The sequence below is a fragment of the Phodopus roborovskii genome, unplaced genomic scaffold (genome assembly GCF_943737965.1).
Source record: "Phodopus roborovskii unplaced genomic scaffold, PHOROB, whole genome shotgun sequence".
NCBI classification, from domain to species: Eukaryota; Metazoa; Chordata; class Mammalia; order Rodentia; family Cricetidae; genus Phodopus; species Phodopus roborovskii.
In genome coordinates, this window is record NW_026125223.1 from 18,513 (window position 1) to 45,785 (window position 27,273).

The 27,273-nt window shown below is 46.1% G+C and overlaps 1 protein-coding gene across 1 annotated transcript in view; it reads left to right on the forward strand.

Annotated features, from left to right (window-relative positions):
* Nucleotides 1-27,273, forward strand: part of LOC127227076 (ATP-binding cassette sub-family C member 12-like) — a gene marked incomplete at its 5' end in the record, with an annotated part of 43,332 nt that overhangs the window by 14,791 nt on the left and 1,268 nt on the right. Inside the window, 11 exon segments of the mRNA XM_051191333.1 lie at nt 2,366-2,455; nt 3,447-3,550; nt 5,700-5,897; nt 6,590-6,816; nt 8,780-8,917; nt 16,756-16,942; nt 21,411-21,500; nt 23,400-23,589; nt 24,036-24,195; nt 25,331-25,409; nt 26,272-26,385. Of these exon segments, the coding sequence (XP_051047290.1) occupies nt 2,366-2,455; nt 3,447-3,550; nt 5,700-5,897; nt 6,590-6,816; nt 8,780-8,917; nt 16,756-16,942; nt 21,411-21,500; nt 23,400-23,589; nt 24,036-24,195; nt 25,331-25,409; nt 26,272-26,385 (1,577 nt within the window).

Consider the following 27,273-nt stretch of genomic DNA (forward strand, 5'->3'; position numbering starts at 1 on the left):
AGGGTTGAGCTTCCCCTTCCTTGATAGCCTATCCCTTGGTGTCATCCTTGTTCAGGTCATGAAACTGGACACTCCCAGCCTTAGCTTCTTAATCTACAAAGCAGGGAAATAATAGAATCAACTTTGAAGAGTCTTGTAAAGTTTAAATGAGAAACTGTGATTAGCAAATTGCCTGAACCGTAATGACCTTCAGAAGTTGAGTCTGGATGGATTTCCATGGGGATGGAGGCTGGATCAGGTTACACATCCATTCAACAAATAGGTTCTAGACATTGCACTGAGTGCCGAGTCCTGAAACAGGGAAGAAGGTGGTGTTCACAGTTGATTCTACAGCCTGGTACAGGTCACAGGCAAATGGCGGCTGTGGCAAACTGGGGTAAAGGTAATGGGGAGCTGGCATGGGGGAACAGCTAGGCTATGAGAGGCCCCCAGAGGGGTCAGTCTGCACTGGTCCTTCAGGAACATGTAGGATTTTTCTTCCTAGGGGTAATGGGGAGAGACGATGGGAGTATGGGGGTGGGGCTTGAGAGCAAGGGTATGAGAAAATTCCAGGGAAGAGGAAGTAGAGATGAGACTGGCCAAGGCCAGCTGTTGAGGCTACCTCTTTTCCTTAGACTGTTGCTACCTATCCCTTATCCCCAGGGCACAGAGTCTGTGCCTCAGATTGTTTAGAGACAGGGGTCACAAGTCTTCAAAGTGCCCACAGTGGGGTAGCTTTCTGCTAGAGCCATGATCCTCGCTGATCACATCACACCACACACACATGATGACACAGGCCTCTAATTCTAGAATGAGGGAGGCCAAGTCAAGAAGATCCTGAGTTTGAGGTTTGCCTGGGTGACTATAGCATATACTGTTTCTGAAGCAAAATAAGTAAACAATCAGCAGCCAAGACTACAGGGCAACGCACTGCAGATGCCATTCATCTTTGTAGCACACCATCCTTTTATAATCCACGTAGAAGGGAACAACACAAAACAAAACACTGCCAGTGGAATGGTAGCATCTATCAAAAATGGAGGCACATCTGGATTTCAGAATGTTAAAATGTAGGGGAAAAAAAAGCCTTTAGTTGCTGGAATATGGCACTGTTAATGCTGCTTGTGACATATGCACACATATGTGGGAAGACAGCTCATTTTTATGGACTGTAAGTCTTCCTGGACCAAAGGGAAACACCAAAGATACCTCTCCCATGCTTTGGGGGAAACTCCAGGCTGCTCCCGTGATATCTTGTGGGGGATGGAGACCCCTCTTCCTTATGTGCTCACTACCCACCCTTCTCTGGACAAGAAAGTAGAATGTGAAACATCATTGGAGACGAGACCCCGTCTCCCAAGGTTAGCCACTGAGATTCAGAGTACATGGTGCTAGAAGGGCAGGGCACACACTGAAGGCTGAAGTATTTTCTAAAGCTCAGGGAAGGCCCTGGATGGGCCGTCAGGCTGAAGGGACATTTGTGCCTTGGGTTGCCCTCATACACTGCCTTTCCCTCATTTTGCAGCCTAAGAATGGAGTGGAACATTCTAAAGAAGTTTGCAGGCTCTCAGACAGAGAATGGTGTGTGTGTGTGGGGGGGGGCTTTGTCCATTGGGCACCACGGACAAAGAGACCATGTATAAATTCCACCACCACATCCACCTGTCCTGTCACAGCAATACACACAGCCAACTGAGCTTGGGAGTTCTCAATGGATACAGACTAATTGTACACTCATTTGCGTCTTCTGCTTGAGGTTCAGTTCTGGGAGCCAGCACAGCCCTGTTCTCCCAGGTTAAGCACGTAATGAACACTATAGAGTCCTCAAAAGATTCCAAGTCACTTACCTCACAGGGCTGTGAAGAGGATCAAGTAATCTAAAATGAGCAAATGTGTATTAGGAATTTGAAAGCACGTGGAAAACAAGACAAGTGCCCTTAGCAGTGGAGGGGGGGTGGTGGAAGGGGGCCGCTGGCCTCACTGTGTGCCCACTCTGGCCATGAGGCTCATGGCCTTGTGTTGTGGATTTTCTTTCCCGCCAGCTTCCATGGCTGCCTTGCTCCAAATGAATACACAGAGATGCTACATTAATTATAAACCGTTGGCCGATAACTAGGGCTTCTTATTGGCTAACTCTGTCTTAATTATTAACACATTTCTATTAATCTAAGTATTTCCACATGGTCCAGACCTGTTACTCCCTTAGTGGCCTACATGGAGACTCTTTCTGGTGGGTTTTCTCTGCCTCCCTTTCCCAGAATTCTCCTTGTCCTAGTCCCACCTATCTTCCCGCCTCATTGGCCAGACAGTGTTTTATTCATCAGCCAATAAGAGAAACATATCTATAGAAGGACATCCTCCATCAGCATTGTGTTTGTCGCCATAGCTCCTGAGCACCAGCTTGTCCAGATGGAGTCTCCTCGAGAAGGAATCGTGACCTGCAAAACATACCACAGCTATATTAAGGCTTCTGGAGGTTTGGTATAAAACATCAGGTTTCTTGACTTAATTTGCATTTTAAAAATCTGTTTTTAAACTGTTGGGTTCATGTTTTTATGATTCCTTCAGCAATTACTCTTTTTATGCTTATGCTAGCTCTGCTTATCAGTGCTTTTATTTTCCCCACCTAAAACCTAAAGCCTGATAATACAACCCTTTAAATGGAGTCATTTTTTATTTCCATTAAAGCTGCCAGGTTCTGTTTTATTGGAGCTGAGTGGGCAGCAGCCAGAAGCTGTCGGTGGTTCTTACACACACAGACACACACACAGATACAGACACACGCGCGCGCGCACACACACACACACACACACACATGCTGGATTGCTGAACACAGCCACAATCACACAAGAGACTATCTGCATGTGTAAGTCTCTTCCAAAAGACTGGGGATTTGGATATTAGAGACAGAGTGCATGTGTAGCCCAGACTGGCCTCACACTTCCAATCTACCCAACCAAGCATTCCTGGGCCTAGAACATCAGACAGACTCTCCCCCACCCCCAACTGGACTCTTGACTTGCTTTTAATGAGTACTGACTTACCTGTGTTAAATGGAACATTAAATAGACATGGTCACACATACCTGTAATCTCAGTCTTGGGGGAAACTGAGGCAGGAGGATCACAATTGTAAAGGCAGCCTTAGCTGTATTGTTTGAAGTTATCCTGGGCTGTATAACAAGGGCCTATCTCAAACGAACAAACTGGACACTGAAGGTTTTCCTAACATGTTGACAGTTTGGTTCTGTTTCCAACCAAATGGAACAAATGTCCTTATTGAGGCACAGGGGCCCAACATGAAGACATCTTGAGTCAGCCTAGCACATGGACCCTCCAGATGGGGGATCTTTTTTTTTTTTTTTTTTTTTTTTTTTGCAGCCCTGGCCTCCCCAAATCCCAGGGGTGAGGCTCGGGGTAGGGGATCTGGCCCTGGCCTCACATCTTCTCCCCTTGCTCCCCTGGCAGGGTACCTGGTCTCCTTCCTGGTGCTGTGTCTCTTCTTCCTCATGATGGGCAGCTCTGCTTTCAGCACTTGGTGGCTGGGCCTCTGGTTAGACAGGGGATCCCAGGTGAGTTTCCCTTGACAATGGAAGGAAACGCTTGCCAATAGTGACACCTGGTGTGTTCCCTTTGTGCCCTTGCCCCTTTTGGGCCTTGCAATTCAAATTCTTGAGATCCTTTTCTGCTTTTAAAACAAGCAAGGCACCTACCTGGAAGTTTCCGTGTACAACATCAGATTTAAAAGGGTTTGCTGAAAAAATGATGGTTTCAATGCGCAGAGTTGCACTTGCTCCGGTAGGGTAGTACCACTGAGACCACTGAGGTCTCCTCTAAGGAGGGACGGGGAGGGGCCCGGGAAGATGAGCAAAGACTGATGCATCCCTGACTCTGAAGGAGAAGTGCATCTTGTCATAGACATCGCTTAGTGCTCTGCAAAGGTGCCTTAGCAGGAAGAGGACCTAAAACGGATGCAGCCTTTGTAAGTGCTCCAAGACCACCAGGGCCTTCCATTTTTCCCAACGTTTCCATCATGGCCAGGGCCCTTCCTTGGCAGCTCCACCAATACATGCCTCTTCCTCCAGCTTGCTGGAATAGTTCCCCAGTTGTTGGCCATTGGTCTCAAAGCTTTACCTGGAGCTCCAGGGAATATGGTGGGGGTACCTGCTCATTTTCCAAGATTGCACTGTGGTACCAACTTGTTGCTATGGCATCAAATAAGGATGCATGGGTATGGGGGAGGGGAGAGGCTGTTTGACACAGCTTCCTGGGGCTGTTCCTACAAGCATAAGACAGGGAGAAGCCTGCTCTGTGCAAATAAAGCAAGAGCCATCTTGAAATACATGTGTTCTTCCAAGTCCCCACTCATGAAGATTCTGTCCACTCCTCAGATGTAGGGTCAGGTGGAGCTGTCCCCTAGGCTCAGGGCTTCTTCGTTAGGCCTCTGAGCATGCAGCAACAGTGGCAGGCATGCCCCTGTGTTTATTCCTGATCCCCAATGCTGTGGGTACAACCTACAGCATGGCAAAGCCTCCTCTGCAAGCTGAGCCTTTCATCAACTAACCCCCAGGGATGCTTTTTCCTCAGCAGATGCTCATCCATCAGCCACCTCTGGTTTACATTTCCCCCATTACTGTAATCAGCAGAATGGCATTTAGAAGAGACATGTTTGTTTGCTCCCCAAAGGCATCCTTGACTTTTAGCACACAGCCTAGAGAAAAATGAAACTGTCAATTTCTCAACAACAGGCAATGGCCTCTCTTCAGAAATGCTGGGGAAGTTATGTTCCCTGGCTGGGAGGGGTGGAGCTACTGTATGTTGGGACCCTCTGAGAGCCCCCTTGGGTTTGCTAGGCTCCATCTTTCTTGCCAGGGCCTCCAGAGCAGGGCAGCAGCACCCTCACTGTTGACCCTTGGAGACAAGCCGGGGAGAGGATTAAGGAACGGGACCACCCTCCACCGAGACCCCTGATTCTCATTAGACAGTAGCTGCTGCTGGGCAGCTGGGGCTGTGGGAGGATGGTCCCTGGCTGTCTATAATGTCTGGGTTGCCTAAGGGGAGCCAGGGCAGCTGATCAGAATCCAGAGATCCTGTTTGCTTCTGGATCTTCTTGGCCTACCATCACTGGAGGTCTCCTGAGGCACAGGTGGCTTCTGTGACAGCTGTCCTACACCTGTTTATCTGCTGTTTTCCCCACCATCAGGTGCCCCTTGTGGAAGAGGCCTGAAAATCTCAGATGGCCCCTGAGGGACCTGGCTTGATGTTACCTATATGACTCATTCTGGATTTGAATTTAAATTTTATTCTTCTAAAATGTGTTTGTTTGTATGTGCCTAAGCAGCCACTCATCCATGTGTGAGTGTGTGGAGGCTGGAGATTGACCTTGAGTATCTTCCCTTATCACTTTCTACCTTAATTTTTGAGGCCGGGTTTCTCACTGAATCTGGAGCTCACTGTTTTGCTGAGGGTGGCTAGCCAGTGAGCCTCAGTGATCTCCTCATCTTCCCCCAAATCCTGGTACATGTTAGGGATCTGAACACAGGTCTTCACGCTTGTATATCAATACTTTACTCACTGAGCTATCTCTCCCATCCCACCTGGCTCATTTTTAACAGCCATGTACTTCTTTTTAGTTTCTTCTCTCTAGAAAGATTATCTGAAATAGCTCCCTTCTTCCAGTAGCATACCCAGTCTTGATATTTCTTTTCTGTTGTGCTACAGGTCATCTGTGCACCCCAGAGCAATAAGACAGTCTGCGATGTTGATCAGACCCTGCAGGACACAGAACACCATATGTACCAGATGGTGTACATAGCAAGCATGGTGTCCGTGCTGGCATTTGGCATTATCAAAGGATTCACCTTCACCAACACTACACTGATGGCATCCTCTTCACTCCACAACAGAGTGTTTAACAAGGTAGTGCCACAGTGGGCTGCAGGCCCACCTGATTGCTCAGTTCACAGGGTGAAGCAGACCTTTCAATGTGCCAAACATCTTGTTGGGCTCTGGGGATGGGACAGCTCTCCTGGAGTCTGCCATCTAGTTTTCAAGGTGTCTGCCACTTGTTTGAGTACCATATAGGAAGGCCAGTTTCAGAGAGCAATAGGGATATATACACCATGGACTCTAGAGGCTGGAAAGACAGTGGGGGAAGATGTATATCTCGTTTCTCAGAGTTCCAGCTAGAGAGGACCTGGAGATGGGCTCTGCTTCCCATTGCTGTAGCAGGCAGCAACGGCAGTTGGTTGTGAGGGCCCTTTCCAGAACACACAGGTATGCTCCACACTTGGCAGCGTAGACAGACAAGTAGACTTGACCTTTGATTCACCTGGAGTTCAAAATCCCTCCCTTCTCAGAGAGTACCCACCTCCCTGACCCATGAAGCACTTGATGTTTGGAGAGGAAGCCCCAAACACAGGCAGGCTCTCTCCCAGGTTCACTCCTGGCGGTGGCCTAAGAATGGGAGCACCACCCTCATTTTCCAAAGATTACCGGAGCTCCTGGCCTGTGCTTTGGGGAAAGGCCTGCCCAGCCCCCCACGCTTACCTACACCCTGACAGATGTCCACTGTGCACCCCGGACTCAGGTCGCTCTGCTTTTCTCCTCAGATCGTCAGGAGCCCAATGAGCTTTTTTGACACAACCCCCACAGGCCGACTGATGAACCGCTTTTCTAAAGACATGGACGAGCTGGACGTGAGGCTGCCATTTCATGCCGAGAACTTTCTACAGCAGTTCTTCATGGTTGTGTTCATTCTGGTGATTATGGCCGCTGTGTTTCCTGTTGTCCTTCTTGTTCTGGCTGGCCTGGCGGTAATCTTCCTCATTCTTTTACGGTAGGACTATACACAATGTAAAAGGTGTGTGTGGGGGGGGCACTCTGTCCCACACACGTGGAGTGGGGTGAGGAGAGAATGTGGATGAATGTGTGCAACAGCTGGGAGGCAGGCTGTGCTGAGAGCCTGTTTTTTTTTTTTTTTTTTTTTTTTTTTTTCTGATGGGAGAATCCTAGATTTTTGACACTTGTTAAACTCCAGGTACTGTGAGAGTTCCTTAGGTACATTTGGCTTTTTGGCCCCAGAGCAATGCTGGGAAACGGGTAAGTTATTTGGAGGTTAAGTCTCTGGCCCCAGGCCAGGAAACAAGTGAGCATGGTTGCCATTTGTCTGCTGATTCATTCTGAAAACCACTGGGCTCTGCAGGATGCCATCTGCAGTCACTCTGACTTTTGAGAAACAGCTTCCATTGCAGCTAAAGACTGCTATGTACAGAGAGGTGTGGGGAGGGATGGAGACAGCTCCCAAGGGTGTACACACCGGTCTGGAGGGGAACTGGAAGCAGCAACTTCCAGCTTCCAGGGAACAGAGTTCCCTTGTCCTGCAGTTGGGGTGGTTAGGGAGTAATGAGTGGGAACAGAGAGAGCTCTAAGTCAGAAAGGTCTGTACCAGGAATCTGGCTTTGCTGTGAAGCTAGCTGGAGAACTTTGAAATACTGCAAAAAAAACCTGTTCCATCTTGAGCGAAGTTCTTAGGCGTTAAAATGTGTGCCTTGTCTGTGTCAGAAGAGCAAGTGAGATGAGGTGATAAAGTCCACGCCCATTGAAAACAGAATAGAATGGTAAGCAAACTTGAGAGACTTATTTGGGTAAAGACTGGTGAGGACAAGAAAAGGATGGGTTTGAGGGACATTCACAAGGCAGTGTCATCAGGGTTTTACAAGTGGGAGACTTTGGGGTGTCCGAGAGATTGGGACAGCCAAAGGTGGGGGACTGAGGTGCGAGAAGAAACAGTTGCAATCGCAAGTGCAATTTGCTTTTGGGTTCAGACTCATGCATCAAGTCAGAGCAGTGGCAATGGCAAATGTGTGAGGGATGTACTGTGGCTGGAGACTGGCATGGACACCCGCTGGGAGCAGGTGTGATCCTGGGAACTGAGACTAGTGCCCCGGGATTCAGCAGGGCCAGGCTCTCACTGCAGTACCCTTGGTATCACCGAGAAAAGGACACAGTTCCAAATTCAGGAGTTTATTGTGATAACAAGTAAAAACTGTTTTCTGAAAGTCCATCACAAAGGTGATGCTCATCATTAGTGAGTGGGTCTCTTGAGCTTCTACTCATTTCTGTTGACTTTGTTGGCCATTTGTTGCTGTCTACTCTATCGCTGTTGATCGACTAAGTAAAAGCCTGAAAGAAATCTTCCCGGCCTACCCTCGTCTTTGCTATAAGCACAGGAGAGACCAAAGGGGGCCCTGACCTAATTATACGTATGTTTACAATGAATTCGCTGAGCTCTGAGCTTCCCTTACTCCGTGAGTTCTTTTTAGCTGAGAGTCTGGAGGTTGGCTTGATTGCTTCAGAGCCAGCAAACTTTCATGCTCAGGGACATAGCTCTCCCATCATCAGAGCTCTTGGGACTTCCACTGTAAGTGCAGGACTCAGTACTCTGAACTTAGGTCCTGAGGCTATCACCATATTTGCACAAAATCCTTTGGAAGGACACTCACCGGCAACCAGCTCAGATCCTCCTTTCTCTGATTGGACATCAAAAATAGGTTGACTTGTGTTCAGGGGCTGCACAGTGTGAAACCCTTGGGCCTTCGAAGGATAGAACTGCATGCTGTACTGCATGTCATTCTTGCTACAGGAAGCACTTGGGTCTGAAGGCAAATGAAGCAATGGTGTGCTCAAACTTCTCAGCAGCACATGCTTCATACAACCAGACTTAGCTGTCACATGGAAGGCATGGTTGGATTGCCTGTGCTGAGGGGGCGTTCTCTGAGACCCTTTCATTCCCCCTGCAGCATTTTCCACCGGGGAGTCCAGGAGCTTAAGCAGGTGGAGAACATCAGCCGCTCGCCTTGGTTCTCTCATATCACCTCGTCCATGCAGGGTCTGGGTGTCATCCATGCCTATGACAAAAAGGACGATTGCATCAGCAAGTGAGTAGATGGGTCCCTGCTCCAGGGTCTCCCCACCTCATGCCTCAGCCCAAATTGGGGGCCCCAGGCTTCTTTGGCAATGAGAGGGGAAATATTGGGGACAGGTAAAGGGTTGGCCAAACAGGAGTTCTATTTCAGTATTTGGGGCCCTAAAAGATACATGACTATGAGTGTGTGTGTGTGTGTGTGTGTGTGTGTGTTTATGTGTGTGTGTTTGTATGTGTGTGTGTAAAGAGAGAGGGACAGACAGAGAGAGAGGAGGAGGAGGGGAGAGTAGAGGAGGAGAGAGAGGACATGTATGTGTCATGCTGGGGATGAACATGAATATATATGTGTGTGTGTATAATTTTTTGCTTGTGTGTTCAATTTAGGAAAATACAGAAAACAGAAAGTATGTCCCATATTCCGGTCTTGCTCATATTTTCATTTACATACTGTTGAAGACAGATGTTTCTGTGGGTCCCGTCACCCTTCATTCCCAAATAAATACGCAGAGGCTTATATTAATTATAAGCTGTTTGGCTGATGGCCTAGGCTTCTTACTGGCTAGCTCTCTCTTAATTACTAACCCATTTCTATTAATCTAAGCATTTCCACCTGGTCTTGGTTTACCGGAGAATGCCTGGCATCATATCATCCCGGTAGCTACACAGCCTCTCCCTCAAGACTCTCTCTCTGTCATCTCTTCCAGCATTCTCCTAGTCTGATAGCCCTGCCTATACTTCCTGCCTGGCTACTGGTCAATCAGCATTTATGCATCAACCAATAAGAGAAACATATACTCACAGCATACAGCCAGACATCTTCCATCACACTGTATGCATACATTGAAAATCCAAAATCTGAAAAGCTCTGAAATCCTAAACCTTTTGAATACTGTTGTGATGCTGCAAAGGGGAAATCTCACACTCGATCTCAAGTGACAGGCTATAGCCAAGACAAAGGCACAGTCAAAACATGTATGAAAATTACCTGCAGACCGCCTGTCCTGGTGGAACAAATCTGTGGTCCCAGCTACCAACGAGGCTGAGCCAGGAGGATTCAGCCTTGGCTACAGAGCCAGTTCAGACAGCCTGTGCATCTTAGTGAGACCGCAGTGAGACTTAGTGTCTCAAAAAGTTAAGAAAAAGACCTAGGGGTATAGCTCAGTGGTTGAGTGTTGCTTAACCTGTGCAAGGCCCTGCTTGAAGTCCCCAGCACTGCAAGATAAAATAAAGCAAACAAGCAAATAGCCTGCTGCTCTGTAGATAAACTTGTTATTCATTCTCAAGCTTTCTCGTTGTGCATACACAAATAGTCCAGGATTGATAAAAGAAATTCTCATTATGGCTGGAGAGATGGCTGAAGAGCACTGGCTGCTCTTTCAGAGGACCTGGTTTTGATTCTGATTCCCAGCTCATGGTAACTCACAATCATCAGGGACTATGGTTCTAGAGGACACAATTTCCTCTTCTGGCCTCCACAGACACCATGTATGCACGTCATGCCAGACATACAAGCAGGCAAAACACCTATACATATAAAATAATTAAGTTAATTAATTAATTGATTTTATTTAAAAAGTTCCAAATTGGAAACATTTCTGGTCCTAAGCACTTTAGACAAAGAGATATTAAACTTTTATATCTCTTCCTATTCTTTTATTTTTCAACTCACAAGGTTTTCCTTTTAAAGGTTACTTTGGATATGACTTTCATAATATTGAGTGTTCTTTTACAATAAACACATATTTTATTAACTCTTTAAGAATTTCATACAATATATTTTTATCATATTCACCCTCCAAAACCCAACTCTTCCCATATCCATCCTCCCCTCCCTCCCCACCCAGCTTTGAGTTTCCTTCCTTTTTTCTTTTATAATCCTATCAAGTTCAATTCATATTTTTCAACTAGTCTTTGGAGCAAGACCTGTCTCTGAGTGTAGTTACCCTGCCAGAAGTCACCTCATTTCCAAAACTGACTCTCTCTCTTTCCCAGTAGCTACCAAATGCCAATGGCCTCTCAGCTAGTGGTAGGATTTCATCCCTCCCCCCCCCTTTTCTCTCTCTCACGCTGGGGTTTTGTCTAACATGAGCTTGTGCATGCTGTCACAACCACAGGGAGTTCACATATGCACCTGCTCTGTTGTGTCTGGAAGAGGCTTTGTTTGCTGCTTTCCACCACCTGTGGCTCTTTTAATCTTTCTACACTCTTTTCCAAGAAGGTTCTGTGTAGAAGGGTGTGATAAGTATGTCCTATGTAGGGCTGAGCACTCCACAATCTTTTATTCTCTGTATGTTGTGGACCAGTTGAGGGTCTTTGTGCTAATTCTCATCTACAGCAATGAGAAGCTTCCCTAATGAGAGTTGAGAGATATGCTGGTCTATGCATATATCAAACTACTCCTGTATGTATAGCTGACTAGTTGAGACATGGTCTTGATAAGCAGCCTAGGTCAGCCTGTAATTTGCAGTCATGCATCTGCTCCCAAAGGGGTTAGGGTTATAGGTACAAGCCACTATGCCCAAGTTCATAAAACTAATTGTTTAAGTCTACATTTATTTATTTGTGGATAGGCCAGTTTCCTGCTTTTCAAAACTTGAAGACTAGATTGGTTGAGTCATGTAGCTTCAGATTTCTAACATACTAGAGTAAGTCACGACTTCCCAGTGAGATGGTGGACTAGAAGCTGCGGCAGTGTGACATCATGAAGAAGAAGGATCAGAACAAAATGAGAGGAGGAACTCCAAAAATCCATGGAGGTGGTGACAGGAGATCTAAAAAGTACAAAGAAAGGGATGGATGACAAAGGATGGGTGTCCCATGAGATAGAAACCACTACTGTTCAGCTTGCAGGGCTTTCCTAGTGGAAAACAGAAGACTTCCTAAAAGTGTCATGGGCATTCTAGCCCTTGAAAGTTGGCTGCTGAATTAGGGAGGGAGGGCACAGATTAGGCCAGTGAGGGGAGGGAATGAGTTATAATGACATGTATCATCTTCACAGATGCCAAGGTAACCTAAAAAAAAAAAAAAAATCAGTTGTTCCATATGAAGATCCCCAAATAAAATTAGAAGAGATATCAAAACAATAGATATGCAAATGTTGCCACAGAAAGAGAAGAAATAAGATAAAGCCTGGCACAATGACTCCACAAGTTGTAATTCTTCTGCTGGTGACTCAGAAAACAGAGAAATAGGTAAAAGGCCTGGCTAGACTTTCAAAAGTGTCCTAGCAAATAATGCACTACCTGAAGGAGTACAGAAACAAGCAGATGGAGTCTTTGGAAAGGACAAGTAGAGGAGAAAAAAAAAAAAAAAACCCAAGAAGTTGGCCAAGAAAATCAGCAAAATGGATGAAGAGAAATTAATCAAGCAAACAAAGTTAGACACCAATCAATCGGTGATTCAAATAAAAATACCATAGAAAGGATTGCCAACAGATGTGATGAGGCAGGAAAAGAGCATTGGAAATGGAGGACAAGGGTTGGAAAAATCCTATACTTAAGATCAATAAGGAAAGAAAAAGTGAATGAGCATGACCACCACCACAGCAGCCAAGAACTCTGGGATGCTATCAAAAGGCCAGAATTAAGAGGAAGGTGCTGAGATAAAAACTAAGGGAATAATCCACTCAGTGAAATCATAGTGGAAAATCCACCCCCAAGATCTACAAAGAAATAGATATCTGAAGTCAAGATAGGTTCAAAAATCCAAATAGACACGACCACAAAAGAACTTCTGCCTGGCATTGTAGGATGTCAGAAATACAAGGCCAAGAAATAGCAATTACAACTTCTAAGAGGAAAATACCAACTCACCTACAAAGGCCTAAACGTAAACACTAGATCTCTTGTCAGCAACTCTAGCTGGAAAAGCATGGGATGATGTATTTCAAGCCCTAAAGGCAAGCAACCTCTAACCGACATTGCTATGTCCAGGAAAGTTTTTAAAACTGATGCTGAAATCAATGTCGGGAAAGCACAAACTGTGGTGGTTCATGACAGACAGGCCAGTACTACAGATGATACTTATAAGCATGTCATATGCAAAGAAAGAGGAAAACCTGTCTTAGCCACAAGAGCACAAGAGAAAAAGAATCAGATCAGGGATCAACGGAGGCTCAGGCCTCTAATCCTAGCACTTGGGTGCTAGGTCAAGAAAGAGCCCATCACTGGTTCACAAGGATGGAAGTATACTCAGCAATTAAAACCTGTTAAGCAACAGCCTACAATTAGAATATTTGGAAATTATATAGGCAGTGGTGGAACATGCTACTTTAATCCTTGGATTTGGGAGGTAGAGGTGGGCAGATCTCCGAGGCCAGCCTGGTCTACAGAGTGACTTCTAGGCCAACCAGAGCTGATACATAAAGAAATCCTATCTCAGGCCCCCCCCCCCCGCCAAATCTTGAGAGCACAGATAAAACAAATATCAATACTAGTTTGTAGAGGAGAAAGAATACAACAATTCATTCAACTAGAAAACAGCCATAGAAAAATTTACAGGAATTGGTAAACATCTCTTCATAATACATAATGTAAATGACCTCAGTTCATCAATTAAAATGTTCAGACCAACTGAGAAGATTTAAGAAATTAGATTCAAACAGGCACAGTGCTGTAGGCTGTTATCCTAGTATATGGGAAGCAGAGGAAGGGAGGACCAAGGTTCAAGGTTGCCCTGGGGTAACCTTGGCTTCCTGAGATTCGGTCTGAAAATAACAAAAAGAAGCAAAATCACCCCCCTCCCAAATACACACCAGGAAAATTAGATTTGATTATCTGTTGTCACCAAGAAACATACCTCACAGGTAAGGACACCCAGAGGCTGAAGGTCTAGAGCTGGAAGGCGATTTATTAATGGTACAGAAACAGAAAAGAAGCTGGCATCATTATCCTCATACCTGATAAAGAAGGCTTCATGTGAAAATTAGAAAAGACAAAGCGGGAGCCACATACTAATAAAGTGAGTGGTCTGTCAAGAGGCCACGTTGAGGGCTGTGATGGTCAATAGTGACATTCCGATGCAGTCCATGTTGGCAATCTAATGGAGGCATTTTCTCAATTGACGTTTTTTCTTCCTGGATGACTCAAGCGTATGTCAAAGTTGACAAAGACAAAAACAAACAAACAAAAACCCAAGCAGGACAGGGGCCATTGTTATAATAATCTTGAGTGTGCAGTTCTTAGGTTTTTGGAACTATTTTATGGCTAGAATGCGGAAGAGTTTGATCTTAACACAGCGAATGTGTATTCTTCCTCAGGTCATAACTTAATGAGGGCCTACAGCACAGGCAGCAGTTTCTCCACAGAGTCTCAGTCACTTTGCTTTTCCTTCTCAAAGGTCTTAGAAAGAGAAAGGGGGACAGGGAAGTGGTAGGCCCCATGGAAATGTTTTTATTTCTGAACTCCCGTGAGTAGACCCAGTCTTTTTGCAAGTTCAATGGCAGGATTTCAGTCACACAGATTTACCTACTCATAGGATTCTGGGTAAGTGACAGAGGAGTCTGATAAACTTTTAGTTGTCTCTACCAATAAGACCCCTTTCCCTATTCTTAAAATAGCTAATATATGCCGGGCAAGGTGGCTCAGTCCTGTAATCACAGCGCTTAGAGGGCTGAGGCAGGAGGATTGCAAGTTTGAGGCTAGCCTGAGCTACATAACAATACTATGTCTCCAAAGAAAAGAGGAGTGGGAAAGGGAGGAATAGGAGTGGAGGGGCGGTGCAGGGAGGAGGGAGGAGCTAACAATGTACACATGTTTTCATCCAGTCTGATCTCTTTCTCCCACTGTGTTCTCAGTTTCCCCAAGGATCTCGGTGGAGCCTTGTCTTTGGTCTTCATTTGTCTTTGGTCTAGTCAGCAGTTAGTCCTTGTCACCAGTTAGTTTGTGTTTTGTTGTTTTTGTTATTATTTCATTATTATTTTTGATGCAGGGTTTCTCTATGTAGCCCTGGCTGCCTTGGAACTCGTTGTATAGACAAGACTGGCCTCAAGCTCAGAGATCTGACTGTCTCCGTCTCCCAAGTGCTGGTATTAAAGGCATGTGCCACCACTGCCCAGCTATTAGTTTGCTTCTTGGTGCTATTTGTCTAGAGTCCTGCATCACACAGGTCCCTCTGATGTCCAGATCACGAAGAACCAGAGAACCATCCAGCTCTTTGACCTGAGCAAACAAAACAGATTGACACTGTTTTCCCATAGCTTTTTCTTCAAGTTCCTGGCATAGTGAACTTAGCCTCACATGACTGACAGGGTCTCCCCTCTTGCTTTTGGGAGAGCTCTGACTTCTGACATATATTGTACTTGCCACCAGACAAGCAGAAAGATTGTGGTGTTTGGGAAAGTGTTTTCACCAAGCCCTCGTCAAAACAGAAACATGCAAACCAACAATGACTAACTAGAGTGGAGACAGACTAGGAGATATGATGGTGAGTGGAAGAGTTGTGTCTTTTAGGAGTTCAGCCTTGAAGGATTTTCCTTTTCTTCCCACAGTTCCCACCAATTGTTCAAAAGAAAGGCAAAACAATACAAAACAAAGCCCTTCCCAATGGGTCAAGGTCCCTTTAGTGTGCCAAGGAATGGGATGTCTGTCTCACCTAGCTAGCCTAAAATTTCAGTCTCTGATACAGATTTTTCTGCCTAGAGGCTTGGTACAGTAGGCTGTGCTCTGTGTGCACATGTGTGCACATGTGTGTGCCTGCCTGTGTGTGTGTATGAGTGTGTGTGTGTGTGTGTGTGTGTGTGTGTAAACTAGTGAGTGTTAAGGATAAGAGACAGGTGAGGTAGCTCTCTGAGCTGGGTTCTCTGAAGCTCCCATAGGGGGAGCTAGGGGAAAGGACCAGGAGGGAGCATCCCTGCATGACTACTCACACCCCATCTAGTCTCTCCTTCCTACTGACCCAGTTTCCTATGCAGATGCAGTATGGCAGAGTGAAGGCTCCAATACAACCCAACCACACACAGCTCTGCCTGACATAGCTGTTTGCACTGTGCCTGGCAGCACCCCACTGCATTCCTTAGATGTGGCCTCCTCTGCCTGCTGTTACAGAGGCAGCTTGAATGTCACTTTTGCTCTGTACCTTCAGCTCTAAACTTCAGGGACTGTCAAGATGCCCTGTGCTCATGTCAGGGGGATGAGTGGGAACGACTGCGTCCAGGGGTGGGCCTTGTCTTGGGTCTCCTGGCTATGCCATCTTTCTGTCATTCTGCTCCGTCCAAAGCCTTGGGACCCAATGGGCATGCAACATGGGCACAGGACATCAGTTCCTGTCCTTGAAGGGACACCTCCTGTCCTGTCAGTCTTTTAAGCAGTGATTTGGTTGGTTGACTGACTTTGAGATGGGATCTTGCCTTGTAGCCCAGGCTGGCCTCAGACTTCTGACTCTTCTACCTTATCCTATCAAGTGCTGGGGTCACAGGTGTGTGCCATTATACCAGGCTCTTGGTGAGGGCTGGGATAGCGTAGCAGGCAAATGCCCTCCCTTCCTACTCTATCACTACCACCATTGGCTACCCCTGTCTTTAAGACCTAAGGAGCCATTTATGGATTTCTCGAGGCCTGTGGGTATTGTGAAGCTACAGCATGAGGTTTTCAACAGTTTTGGTTTGGGCTGTGGGCTCTAATTTGCTAGCTCTGGGAGAGGCAGAAAGAGCCCACTAAGCACCCTTGTCGACTGCGACATGAAATTTCTCAGAATGTGTTCAAATGAAAGATGCCTATGGTGCAGCAGGAACATGGATATATCTCATTTTTTGTAACAGTCACCTTGCAAGAAGGCGTTCACAATGCCCGGTCTTGGCTCCCATCAGTGCCAGCAGGACCTGAGCACCTATTTCCTCTGATTTTTCAACTTTAGGTTTAAGACACTAAACGATGAGAACTCCAGCCACCTCCTGTACTTCAACTGTGCTCTCAGGTGGTTTGCTCTCAGAATGGATATCCTCATGAACATCGTCACCTTCGTTGTGGCCTTGTTGGTGACCCTGAGCTTTTCTTCAATCAGTGCTTCATCCAAGGGCTTGTCATTGTCTTACATCATCCAGGTAACAGCTGGTGCACGGTGGAACTTGGCCTATGGAGTATTAGAAGGGGATACTTTTAGATGGATGCAGCAGAAAACTCAAAAAAAAAAAAAAAAGGTTCAAAAATGGAGCTTAGCCATACTCATCATTGATATTTGGGGCAGTTTTGTGGGCTTCAGGCACAGTTGGATCTTGGCTCCTGGTTTTGTCCCTTTCTGTGATGCCTCCCTCATAGTTGTACAGGGGGTGACAAATGGTCTCTGAGATCTATAGGAAGAGGAAACAGTGGGGACCATTTCCCACCATTGCTAGTCAACAAAAGTCCAGACTTTATTCTTACTGGATGGATTTAGGCATCCAACTACTAATTAGTGTTTGGTAGGAGCAGAGTGATTGATTTGGGCCAAGGTGGGGAGTCACATTCCATCTCAAATCACACAGCTGCTTCACAGTGGGTCTAGAAGCAAGTACAGTTTCTGGCAAATGATTAGGAACAGGCTCTTGGCTGCTTGAGGGCCGTTTTCCTTTAATAATAATGCAAGAGGAGAGCACACAGCACTCCCTGTCCTGCATGGGCCACTGTAAATGACTTCCTCCACTGCTCTTAGTAACCCTGGGATGTTCCTGTGAGTCTCACTTTCAGATAAATGAGACCCAGAGAGGCTGATATCTGTGCTGCATGATTTAATCTAAGGTTGGTTGGTCCTTGAACCTTGTGCCTGGGAGTGTGCTTTTCAGGTCTTGTCTGGAACCTTCTCCATTGAGTCCATGCATATCAGAACAGATTTTCTGGATGTTGGAGTTTTAAAACAGACTCTGTTCACTAGTGTGTTTATTTATTTGTTTGTCTTAGTTTTGAGGCAAGTTTGAGAGCTTCCTGCCTCAGGCTCCCGGTGCTGGGATTATAAGCGTGCTCTGCCACATTCCTCCCTGTTCCACAATGCTCTGGGTCCATTCAGATGAAAATCAAATCTCTTCTCCACTCAGAAAACGTTCCCCCTTCCTTGTTTAGGAGAGGGCATTGGATCCCCGGAATTAGAGTTACAGATGGTTGTGAGCCAACATGTGAATACTGGGAATTAAACCCAGGTCCTCTGGAAGAGCAGCCAGTGCTTTTAACCTCTGAGCCATCTCTGGCCCCAGTCTTCTGCCTTTGCCTCCTCATCTGGACAATTTCCTCCTGTTTCGTTTCCTGGGAATTTCCCTCAGCTTTGTGATCCAGCCATGCTTTTGAATTTTCATTGTGGCAACCATGTATCCATGCATCCAATGTCCATGTGCTGTCATTCTCTCAGTCTTTAAATGACTGGAATATGTCTTTTACTTCTTCTAGGGATACTAATACTAACTCCCCACCCACCCACCCACCCACACACACACACAACTTTCCCGTCTTCTTTAATTATACCTGTTTTCTCCAGGGTCAGTTTTTCTACTTGTTTATGCAGTTCTTGCTCTTGGCTGCCCTTGGTTTGTTTATCTCTCTCTGCAGTCATTTGTTTTTAAGGATGGGAGAACAATTTGGCTTTTCAGCATGGCTCTGTGGTTCCCCTCCTGGGATAGTTTCTAACTCTACAGGGGCTGGAGTGGGAGTGTTCATTTTTTAAAAATATTTTTTATACATTTGCTTCCCTTTCCCAAAGTAGCCAAGGAGCGGGCCTGTAGGCACTAAACACTATAACTGAAGTGTTTTGTTTTGTTTCTCCCCTAGAGTAATATTTGTAGAGCCCCATGCCCCATATACTCCCAGGTCGTCAACTCACTGTCTCTAGGAAAGGTTGCAAGTGTGCATAGATGGGTTCGCCAGGGCAGCTGCCCCTAGAGAGACCACCAATCAGCCTGCCTCTTTGTGGCCCCCTTCTCACACCTTGAGTCCCTGGGGCTCTGCTTTAAACTCCAGAAACACCTTTGCTTTTCATTTTAGCAGAGGTGCTCATCCGATGTCCTCTGCCAGCAATGTGTGACTCTCATGCATTGGGATGCCTCCCATCCTCTGGATGTGGAAGGTGTTCTTTCTGAAGACATCTCTGGTGTCGTTTTACTAGTATGTTGGGATGGAAGCTAGAGAGAGTGTATGCACTGATGACCTGACCCCTCCATTGTATGGTTAAGAGGAAGGCGTCTGTATTGTAGGTATGTGAGATGACAGGAGCTGGGGGAAGTTAAGGAGAGAGGGTGACAAGGACTAGAATGCAGGACAGACTTTGAACTGTGGGCATCAGGCACAAGCTGTACTGAGAGGGCCTGGGTGGCAGCGTGGGCTTTGATATGCGAATGGACACCACAGGTAGCCATGTGTCCCTTCTGCCAGAGGTAAGGGAAAGGACTCCTTCTGGTAGGTGGGAGCCAGCTTCTTCACAAGTTCCTGAGGAATTCTGGCTTTTATGTAACTGCCAGAAATCCTCCTATAATCCAGGTTGAGCTCATTTCTGCATATTTTGGACTGGCTTTTGGAGCTTGGGGAACTGGAGTTTCTTTGGGGCCTAACAGAGACAACTTCAGTGCTCTGAGGTGGGAAAATGAATCTTGCTTGGGTAACGCAGAATTTGTGTGTACTGAGGCGTGCTAGTGCCTGCTCTCCAGCGGGCCTTCCTGACACCGGTCCTGTCTGGAGAACACGGAATCCAAGTGTTGAGAATGGAAGGAACTCCCTAGAGAGACACAAACCCAGTGCAGCAGAGCATAGGGCAGGTGGTGAGTGCTAAGTGAGTGCACTATGTGTAGTGCAATGGAGGACTTGTGCTTACTTGGGTCTGCACTGTGCCCATATGGGGATTCTAGACCTGGGTGGGCTGCCAGGCATATAGGAGCTGATACTGTCATATGTAGCAGAACATATCTGTGCCCTTCTCAGGAGCAATGTGCACTCTCTCTCTGAGAAGCTGGCATGAGGCAGGGCTATATGCTGGTTGCTGTAGTTTTGCAGTTGGCCATCTGGGCACATGCAGCCCACCAGGCCTTGGGTTCAGGCACACAGCTCAAATGAGGTTTTGCCCCAAGGGAGGGGATGGGGACAAAATCACTCAGGTTAAAGCCCAAGAGAAATGGGAAGCCCTGGGTCTGTGTTAAGCTGGGAAGGTGGCAAGGGCCTGCAGAGAAAAGCTCTCTGAGGTCATGGAGGGGCCTCCTCACCTGTTAACCTCTTAGCCCACCTCTCCCTGCCCCCCTTCTCCCATCCCCTGTGGGTTCTGACTGCACTGCCCCCTTCCTATGAAAGCCAGGTTGCTTACCAGTGCTTTCTTAGACTCCCTGCAAATACAACATCATACTCAAGTCTTGAGCTTCTGTAGATTTGGGTGTCAGCAAGGGGTGGTGCCAAAGAGTACCAAAGATCCCACTCCCTAAGACGCCACACCGACGAGGGACAAGTGTGAAGATCCCAGTGTCCTTGGCTTGTCGTGGTGCATTTGAGCAGTCTCTCAGAAGTCCCAGGCAGGATGGGTCTCAGAGGCTTCCAGTGCTAAAGTCTCAGGAGCATGCTACAATAGCCCCTTCCAGTTTCTCCTGTGTGTTCTCTTACCTTTTGGACTAACAGTCTGTAGTCATTTGCTTAGCTACTGGAACAAATCCCCAAGAGCTTGGCGGCTTAAACAAGAGGAATTTATTTTCTCACCGTGTCGGAGGTCCAGAGTCTACAGCGTCCACCGTCAAGGCCGCTTTTCTCTTTAGGCTCCGGGGAACTATTACATTTTTGTTGTGCTCCCAGAGGTTGGTGGCATTTCCTGGCTTGGAATAGCACTCCTTTAATTTAACTTCTGCGTCTTTTCTGTCTTCCTTTCCCCTCCTCTTCTGGATCTTTCCCATTTTTTAAAATTTAAATTAGGATCCAACCAGGCACTCAGGGTGTTTAGTCATAGCTGCAGAGGTCCTTTTCCAAACAGGATAACATTCTTGGCTTCTAGAGTCTTGGACTTGGAAGGATGCAGTGGGGGAGAAGGCATAGCCCAACCTGCTCAAGTTACTGCTTGGACTCAGATCTTGGAGTTAGATTCTGGGGGATCCTGGCCTAAAGCGGGTCCCCTTGGCAAACTATCTCTCCCAGTCTGGATCCTGGAGCGGGTGTGTAAGGGTGGCTTTTCTGTCCCCGATGTGGGGGGTTAAGGAGTGGGAGCGGGATGCAGGGCCCCACCAGGTGGCAGCAAGGAGCCAACCCCTAGCAGTTTGGCTCTGGGGCTGAGTCCTCCTCCCCAGGCGGTGGGGACTGGCTCACAAGAGGGATCAAGGTGGTGGGATGATTCTCACCATCTGGAATGAGGGAGAAAATGTAAATACCATTTGTTTTTAAATACAAAGGAAGTGTTTAAATGCAAAACATCCCAACAGAAAATGTGGCCTTCTGTGTTCCTGGCTGGGACAACTGCAAGCCTCTTATATGTGTTGCTCGAGCCAAAGTAGTAATTTGAAGAGGCAGACTTAAAAAAAAAAAAAAAAAGGGTAAAACAGCTGGTTTACTGGGGACCTTCAGTAGCCACCTGGTTCTTCCCAACAGCTCAGTGGACTGCTTCAAGTATGTGTGCGAACAGGAACTGAGACCCAAGCCAAGTTCACATCTGTGGAGCTGCTGAGGGAGTACATTTCGGTAAGGAACGCGTGAATAGCGGGAAGCAGCAGGCTCTTCCCATCGGGCGTGTTTTGATTTTTCTTTAATGATTTATATAAATTTTAAGTGTGTGTGTGTGTGTGTGTGTGTGTGTGTGTGTGTGTGTGTGTGTATGTGTGACAGAGAGAGAGAGAGAGGAGAGAGAGGAGAGAGAGAGAGTCCGTCCATGGAAGCCAGATGTGTTGGGAGCTATAGTTTTAGATGGTTGTAAGCCACCCAGTGTGGGTGCTGGGAATCAAACTCTGGTCCTCTGGAAGAGCAATCGCATTTTAACCTCAGAGCCATCTCTCCCCAGTTCTGCTCTTTCCTCTTTTTTAGTATGTGAATGGGATCCATTTAATAACTGGAATCTGTCTTGTCCTGTTAAAGCCTGTATTCACAATCCATTCCAAAATTCAGTGCCTCGCTAAGGTTTCTGAAAATTAATATTTGATTAAAGTTATAAATAGCAAAAGAAGATGAGTTCACCTCTTCTTTGAAAGCTTTTCTGTGCAATGTAGGAAAGCAGCTGCTCTGGGAAAGGACGTCTACACAAACCCAGCAGTCACGTTTGTGGGCTTTTGGATAGTGTTTGGCCCCATTTAGAAGCTTTACTCAACACTCATAAACATTTTAAAATTCAGCATATTCACTTTCCTGTTTAAAATGCCCCCATGAACTGCCTTAACACACAATCCTTCGTGGGTGTGTGCGTGTCTAATTGAGCTTGTGAATGTAGTGGGCTTGGTATTCTTGTGACAGTTCCATACGTAAGCAGAAAGCTTTAGACTTAAAATCACATTTAAACTAACCACCAAATTCTGTAAATACTGCAAATATTTTGAGCATAAAATAAACAGATTCCTTAAACTAAAAACATTGCTAGTGCAGTATTGGTTCTCTTTAAATACCTTTTTAATCCCAAATCTTCTAAGGGTTTAAAATACCCTCAAAGAAGGCAAATGTTTTCTCAGCTAATTGGGGTCATTTATTGGGCTGGCCAGTCACCCTGATGGAACACAGGGGGGACTCCTCAGCAGTGGGAGGGATGTCCTAATGTGAGATGGAACCAGCTTTGTGTTCATTCAGTTGTGAGGTTTGGGGTGCATATGAAGAAAAGTTCAGGTGTTTTTCTGCTGAGCTCTGCAGACCCTTGAGCTTGACCCTCCTCACTCTGCCCTCTTCCTATTCCTAGCACCGTGATGACTTTTGTAGACACTGAAATTAGATTGATTCTGCAAGTCTCAAGGTTCGCCCTGGATTTGTCCCACAGCTTCAAGGTCATCATGCTGACACTAACCCAGGCCGCATGGCTCAGTGTGAGCTGTCTCCTGCCTATCCTCCTAAGCCACCCATCGTTCCTGCACTAAGCTCCAGCCCTATGGGACTTTTCTTTTCATTCCTGGAGTTACTCAAGGTTCTTCTGGGTGCCAGACATTTGCATACCTGTCCTCCTTGTCTGGAAGGTCCTGGACAGAAACCCATTCTAGTGTCACATCCTCAGAGATGCCCTCTTCAACCTTCACATAATTTTATTCTGCTTGCTGCTACCTGCTGAATAAGTCACTTTCTGTATTTGCTTGCGATACTTTTTTCTTTTCTTTTTCTTTTTTTAACCTAATGTACCCCACTGAAACATTGCCTGCTTTTTTTTTTTTTAATGGAGTATCAACAGCCCATGCTGTTGAGGAACTCTCAATCCTCCTGCATCAGCTTCCCAAATGCTATAATTACAGGCATGCAGCTCCACACTGGGCAGAATGTAAGTTCCTTGAGTACAGGGTTATGGATCTCATTCACCACCACAGGCACCCCAGCATTGACAGCTGTGGGATGGGTGAGCTAAGTCAGTGGAAACCAGTGGCGGTCGAGTTGGTCAATGGCTGTTCTACTTTTCAGACCTGTGTTCCTGAACACACTCACCTCTTCAAAGTGGGGACCTGTCCCAAAGACTGGCCAAGCCGTGGGGAGATAACTTTCAAGGACTATCACATGAGATACAGAGACAACACCCCTCTCGTTCTCGATGGGCTGAACTTGAACATCCAAAGTGGGCAGACAGTTGGGATTGTGGGAAGAACAGGTTCTGGTGAGAACAAACTCTGCATTTATTTTTGGGGGATGTTTGTTTGAATTTGCACTGGATGAGCTGGTTAAGCCACATCAGAGAGATACACATGAGTTCTGGATTCATCGTTATTTCTCCCTCAAATCTCTTTACTATAAATTAGGGTTTCAGGTTGATTGGGTGTGGAGAGTTGGGAGCAAATACATAGTTTTTGAATTAATTAAATGCGAATAATTCTGGAGAAATGAGTCCCAGAAGATGAGTTATGTGCTGAAGGCCTCTGCAGGGATTGGCAGGTTAATGGTGTTAGGGCAGCCTGGTCCCCCAGAGTGAGGGATGTCTGCCTGCAAAGTCATCCACATGGAGCCAGTCTCATTACATTGGAAATTCCCTTAATTAAATGCTTGGACATGATGGAAATGAAAACTGCTGTTGGATTTGTTGTCCCTGCTCTTAATTGTCCCCAGGAAAATCGTCACTGGGCATGGCCCTGTTTCGTCTGGTGGAGCCAGCCTCTGGTACCATTTTCATCGATGAGGTGGACATCTGCACTGTGGGTTTGGAGGACCTCCGAACCAAGCTGACCATGATCCCCCAAGATCCTGTCCTGTTTGTAGGTACAGTAAGGTAGCTGTTTTCGATCATCGTGCATTCCTGTTTGGAGATGGTGAACTGAGCCAACCAGTAGCTGAGAAATTGCCAGGCCATGCTGTTCTTGGCAGTCTTAGCTCAAGGAACTGGCCTGCACAGGCGCTCAGAAGCCCTGCCTGTATCTGGTTTGTAGTAAAGCTTTAGAAGGAGCCAAGGAACAGTGTCCTGAGTCTTGTTAAAATTTCAGAAACTCTATTATTACAATATTATATCATCATGTTATTAACATCAACATATTATTATTAGTGATATTAATAGTTGTAATAACATTAGCAATACTACTATTAGTGATTCTATCATGCATAGATTGAGCAGATATCACAGTTGGCCCAAACAGCCCTATGTTATGCCTGTGTTCTGGCATTACACCAGGGTTAGCAATGGCCACTCTCAAAAGTGCCCCCGAGTACACTCCCTGGCCTGTGTGTGTAGCAGGCTTTTGGCAAGTACATTAGTTATTACTGCTACAGAATAAAAAAAACTGACCAAGTACAAGGTGAAGATGTGACTTACACAGACAAGATCTTATGTCAAAGATCAAGGGGACCTAGTATCTCAGCTGGTCCAGGGAAAGGGAAAAGTTCTCCCACTAGGAATTTGAAGAAATAGGGAGATTCTATCTACTTAAAGCTGATCATATTAGTGATACAATATGCACCTCAAAACACTCGATTTGCATTCATGGGTGGGCCCCGAATCTTCAGGGATGCTGAGGCAAGCTTCCCCACCCCCCCCTTCTTGGCCCAGAACTTGTATAAGGTCTAACATGCTTTGTTGTATCTTGATCTGTGGACCTTGGTGTGGTTGAGCGTGGTCTGCCTCCTGGTGGTGTTTCCCATTCCTGCCCATCTCTAAGGTCTCTTTCTGCTCCATCACAGAGAGTTGTGGGTCCTTGGTCTTGTGGCCTGGGCTAAGCAGGCTGCTACCTTCATACATATTGTTGTCCCTCAAGACGCTATGGGGAAGAGAATGCATCCTTATCTTTTATAGCTCTAGAGGCTACCCGAGGGCCTTCCTGACATCACATTTCCTCCCCATCTTCTCATCTTCACCGTGCTCACCACTGTCTCATCCTTGAAAGTCCAGCTTGCTTCTCTTTGCTTCATCACAGGTACAACTTGGACCCCTTGGGGAGTCATACTGATGAGATGCTCTGGCATGTTTTGGAGAGAACATTCATGAGAGACACAGTAGGTATCCAGGGCTGTCCAGCATGAGTTCCTTCCAAACACCTCTGCCCCAGATACCTGTCCCCATGGCCAGGTTTATTTGCAGGAGTGACATAGGTCAGTGAAATTCAATGCTTACCTGCTCCTGATTATTAAAACAACCACAGTACAATTTGTTAGCTCTCTAGTTGATCTAGGCACCAGCTCTATGTGCATCATCTCTCTTGGTCCTCTGCATAGCCCTCAGAGGCTGGTGCTATCTATTAAAGTAACTTGCCCATGCCAATGAGGAACATGATGGAGACTTGAACCCAGGTCCATCTGGGTCCAGAGCGAAGGAGGGCCGTATTATTTGGTCTGCGGCCTCATTTGCTTTATCAGAACTGAATGATGAATGAGTGTAGCTTGTTCTAGGATTGCAAGTGTGGCTGATTTGAGTCCTGTTAGGAGCTGCAGCCCCAGCTGAGGTTAGTAGCCCCAGGATGCCAAGGCAAGCATCCCCCCAAAGCCACTTCAGCTAGTTGTGTGATGGATACACAGACTTTGTCTCAACCTTCTGGAAAACTCTCTGGTCCCATCTCTCTTTTATCCATGAAAATCACAACCTGAAGCCCACTTACATTTACTTAAATGTTCTCTAGAAGTATATGTGTGATTTTTCCTTTTTGGTGAGTCACAATGTCTTTTCATTATTAACATCTCCCTCGCCCTGGCCCTCCCTAGTGCCTGTTTGCAGTATTGAAATGATTGCTGTTTTGCACTTTCTTTCCCATTGTAAAATAAAGCAAGCTGATGAATGCAAGAGGAGGGGGCAATCAATAAGACGACACGGGACAATTTTATAGATCATCAGCATAAATGTGTCATTTTCTGTGTTTTATAGATAATGAAACTCCCAGAGAAATTACAGGCAGAAGTCACAGAAAATGGGGAAAACTTCTCAGTAGGGGAACGCCAGCTGCTTTGTATGGCCCGAGCACTTCTCCGTAATTCAAAAGTAAGGGAGCAGCGAGGAAAATGGATTGGTCAAATTTTGGATATTCCCTACGGTGCCACTCAATCCAGGAGGCAGAGGCACAAGCTTGTCTTTCAGCAAAGACAGAGCAATGCAGTAATTTAAAAACGGATCACTTTCTCTTAAGACAAAGTTGTGAGGGGTAAAAATTGAAAATTACAGCCATTTCTAGGAGCAGCACCTTCCTTACCCGGGCTTCACCTTGGGAGGTCTGGCTTATGTATTCTCTCCACTCTCCTAGGGGGCTTGAGTTTGAAAAGTGGGCTCTCAACTTTCCCGCTTTGTCCCTGAATAATTCTGAGTCCTCCGGCATAGTACCCAGGACACCTGAGCCTTCAGAGTGCTAGTTTATAAGATTTGGAAAAGTTATGTGTACTTTTCCAAATGATTTAACCAGCGTTACTGACAGTTTCATTACTACTGTTATTATTATTATTATTATTATTATTATTATTATTATTATTATTATTATTTAACAAATCCTGTTTTCTGGGAGCTGGAGAGATGGCTGAGTGGTTAAGAATGTTTGCTGCTCTTCCAGAGGACCTGGGTCCCATTCCCAGTACTCACATCACACGGCTCACAACAGCCTGTAACTCCATTCCAGGAGATCTGATACCCTCTCCAGGACTCTGCCTACACGTGAATGTACATGTGTGTATATACGCCAACACAGACACATACATATACACGTAACTATTAAGGGGGAAAAAAAGAAATCCTACTAGCAGAGTGTTTACCAATGTGAATCACTCCATGTGTCCTTTAGACATGTTCACACGTCTAAAGTGGGTGGCACTATTCACTGTGAAGTTGCTATGGGGCTTCAGCTTTGTGTGAATAATAAGATAGATCCCTTCACATGGGAGG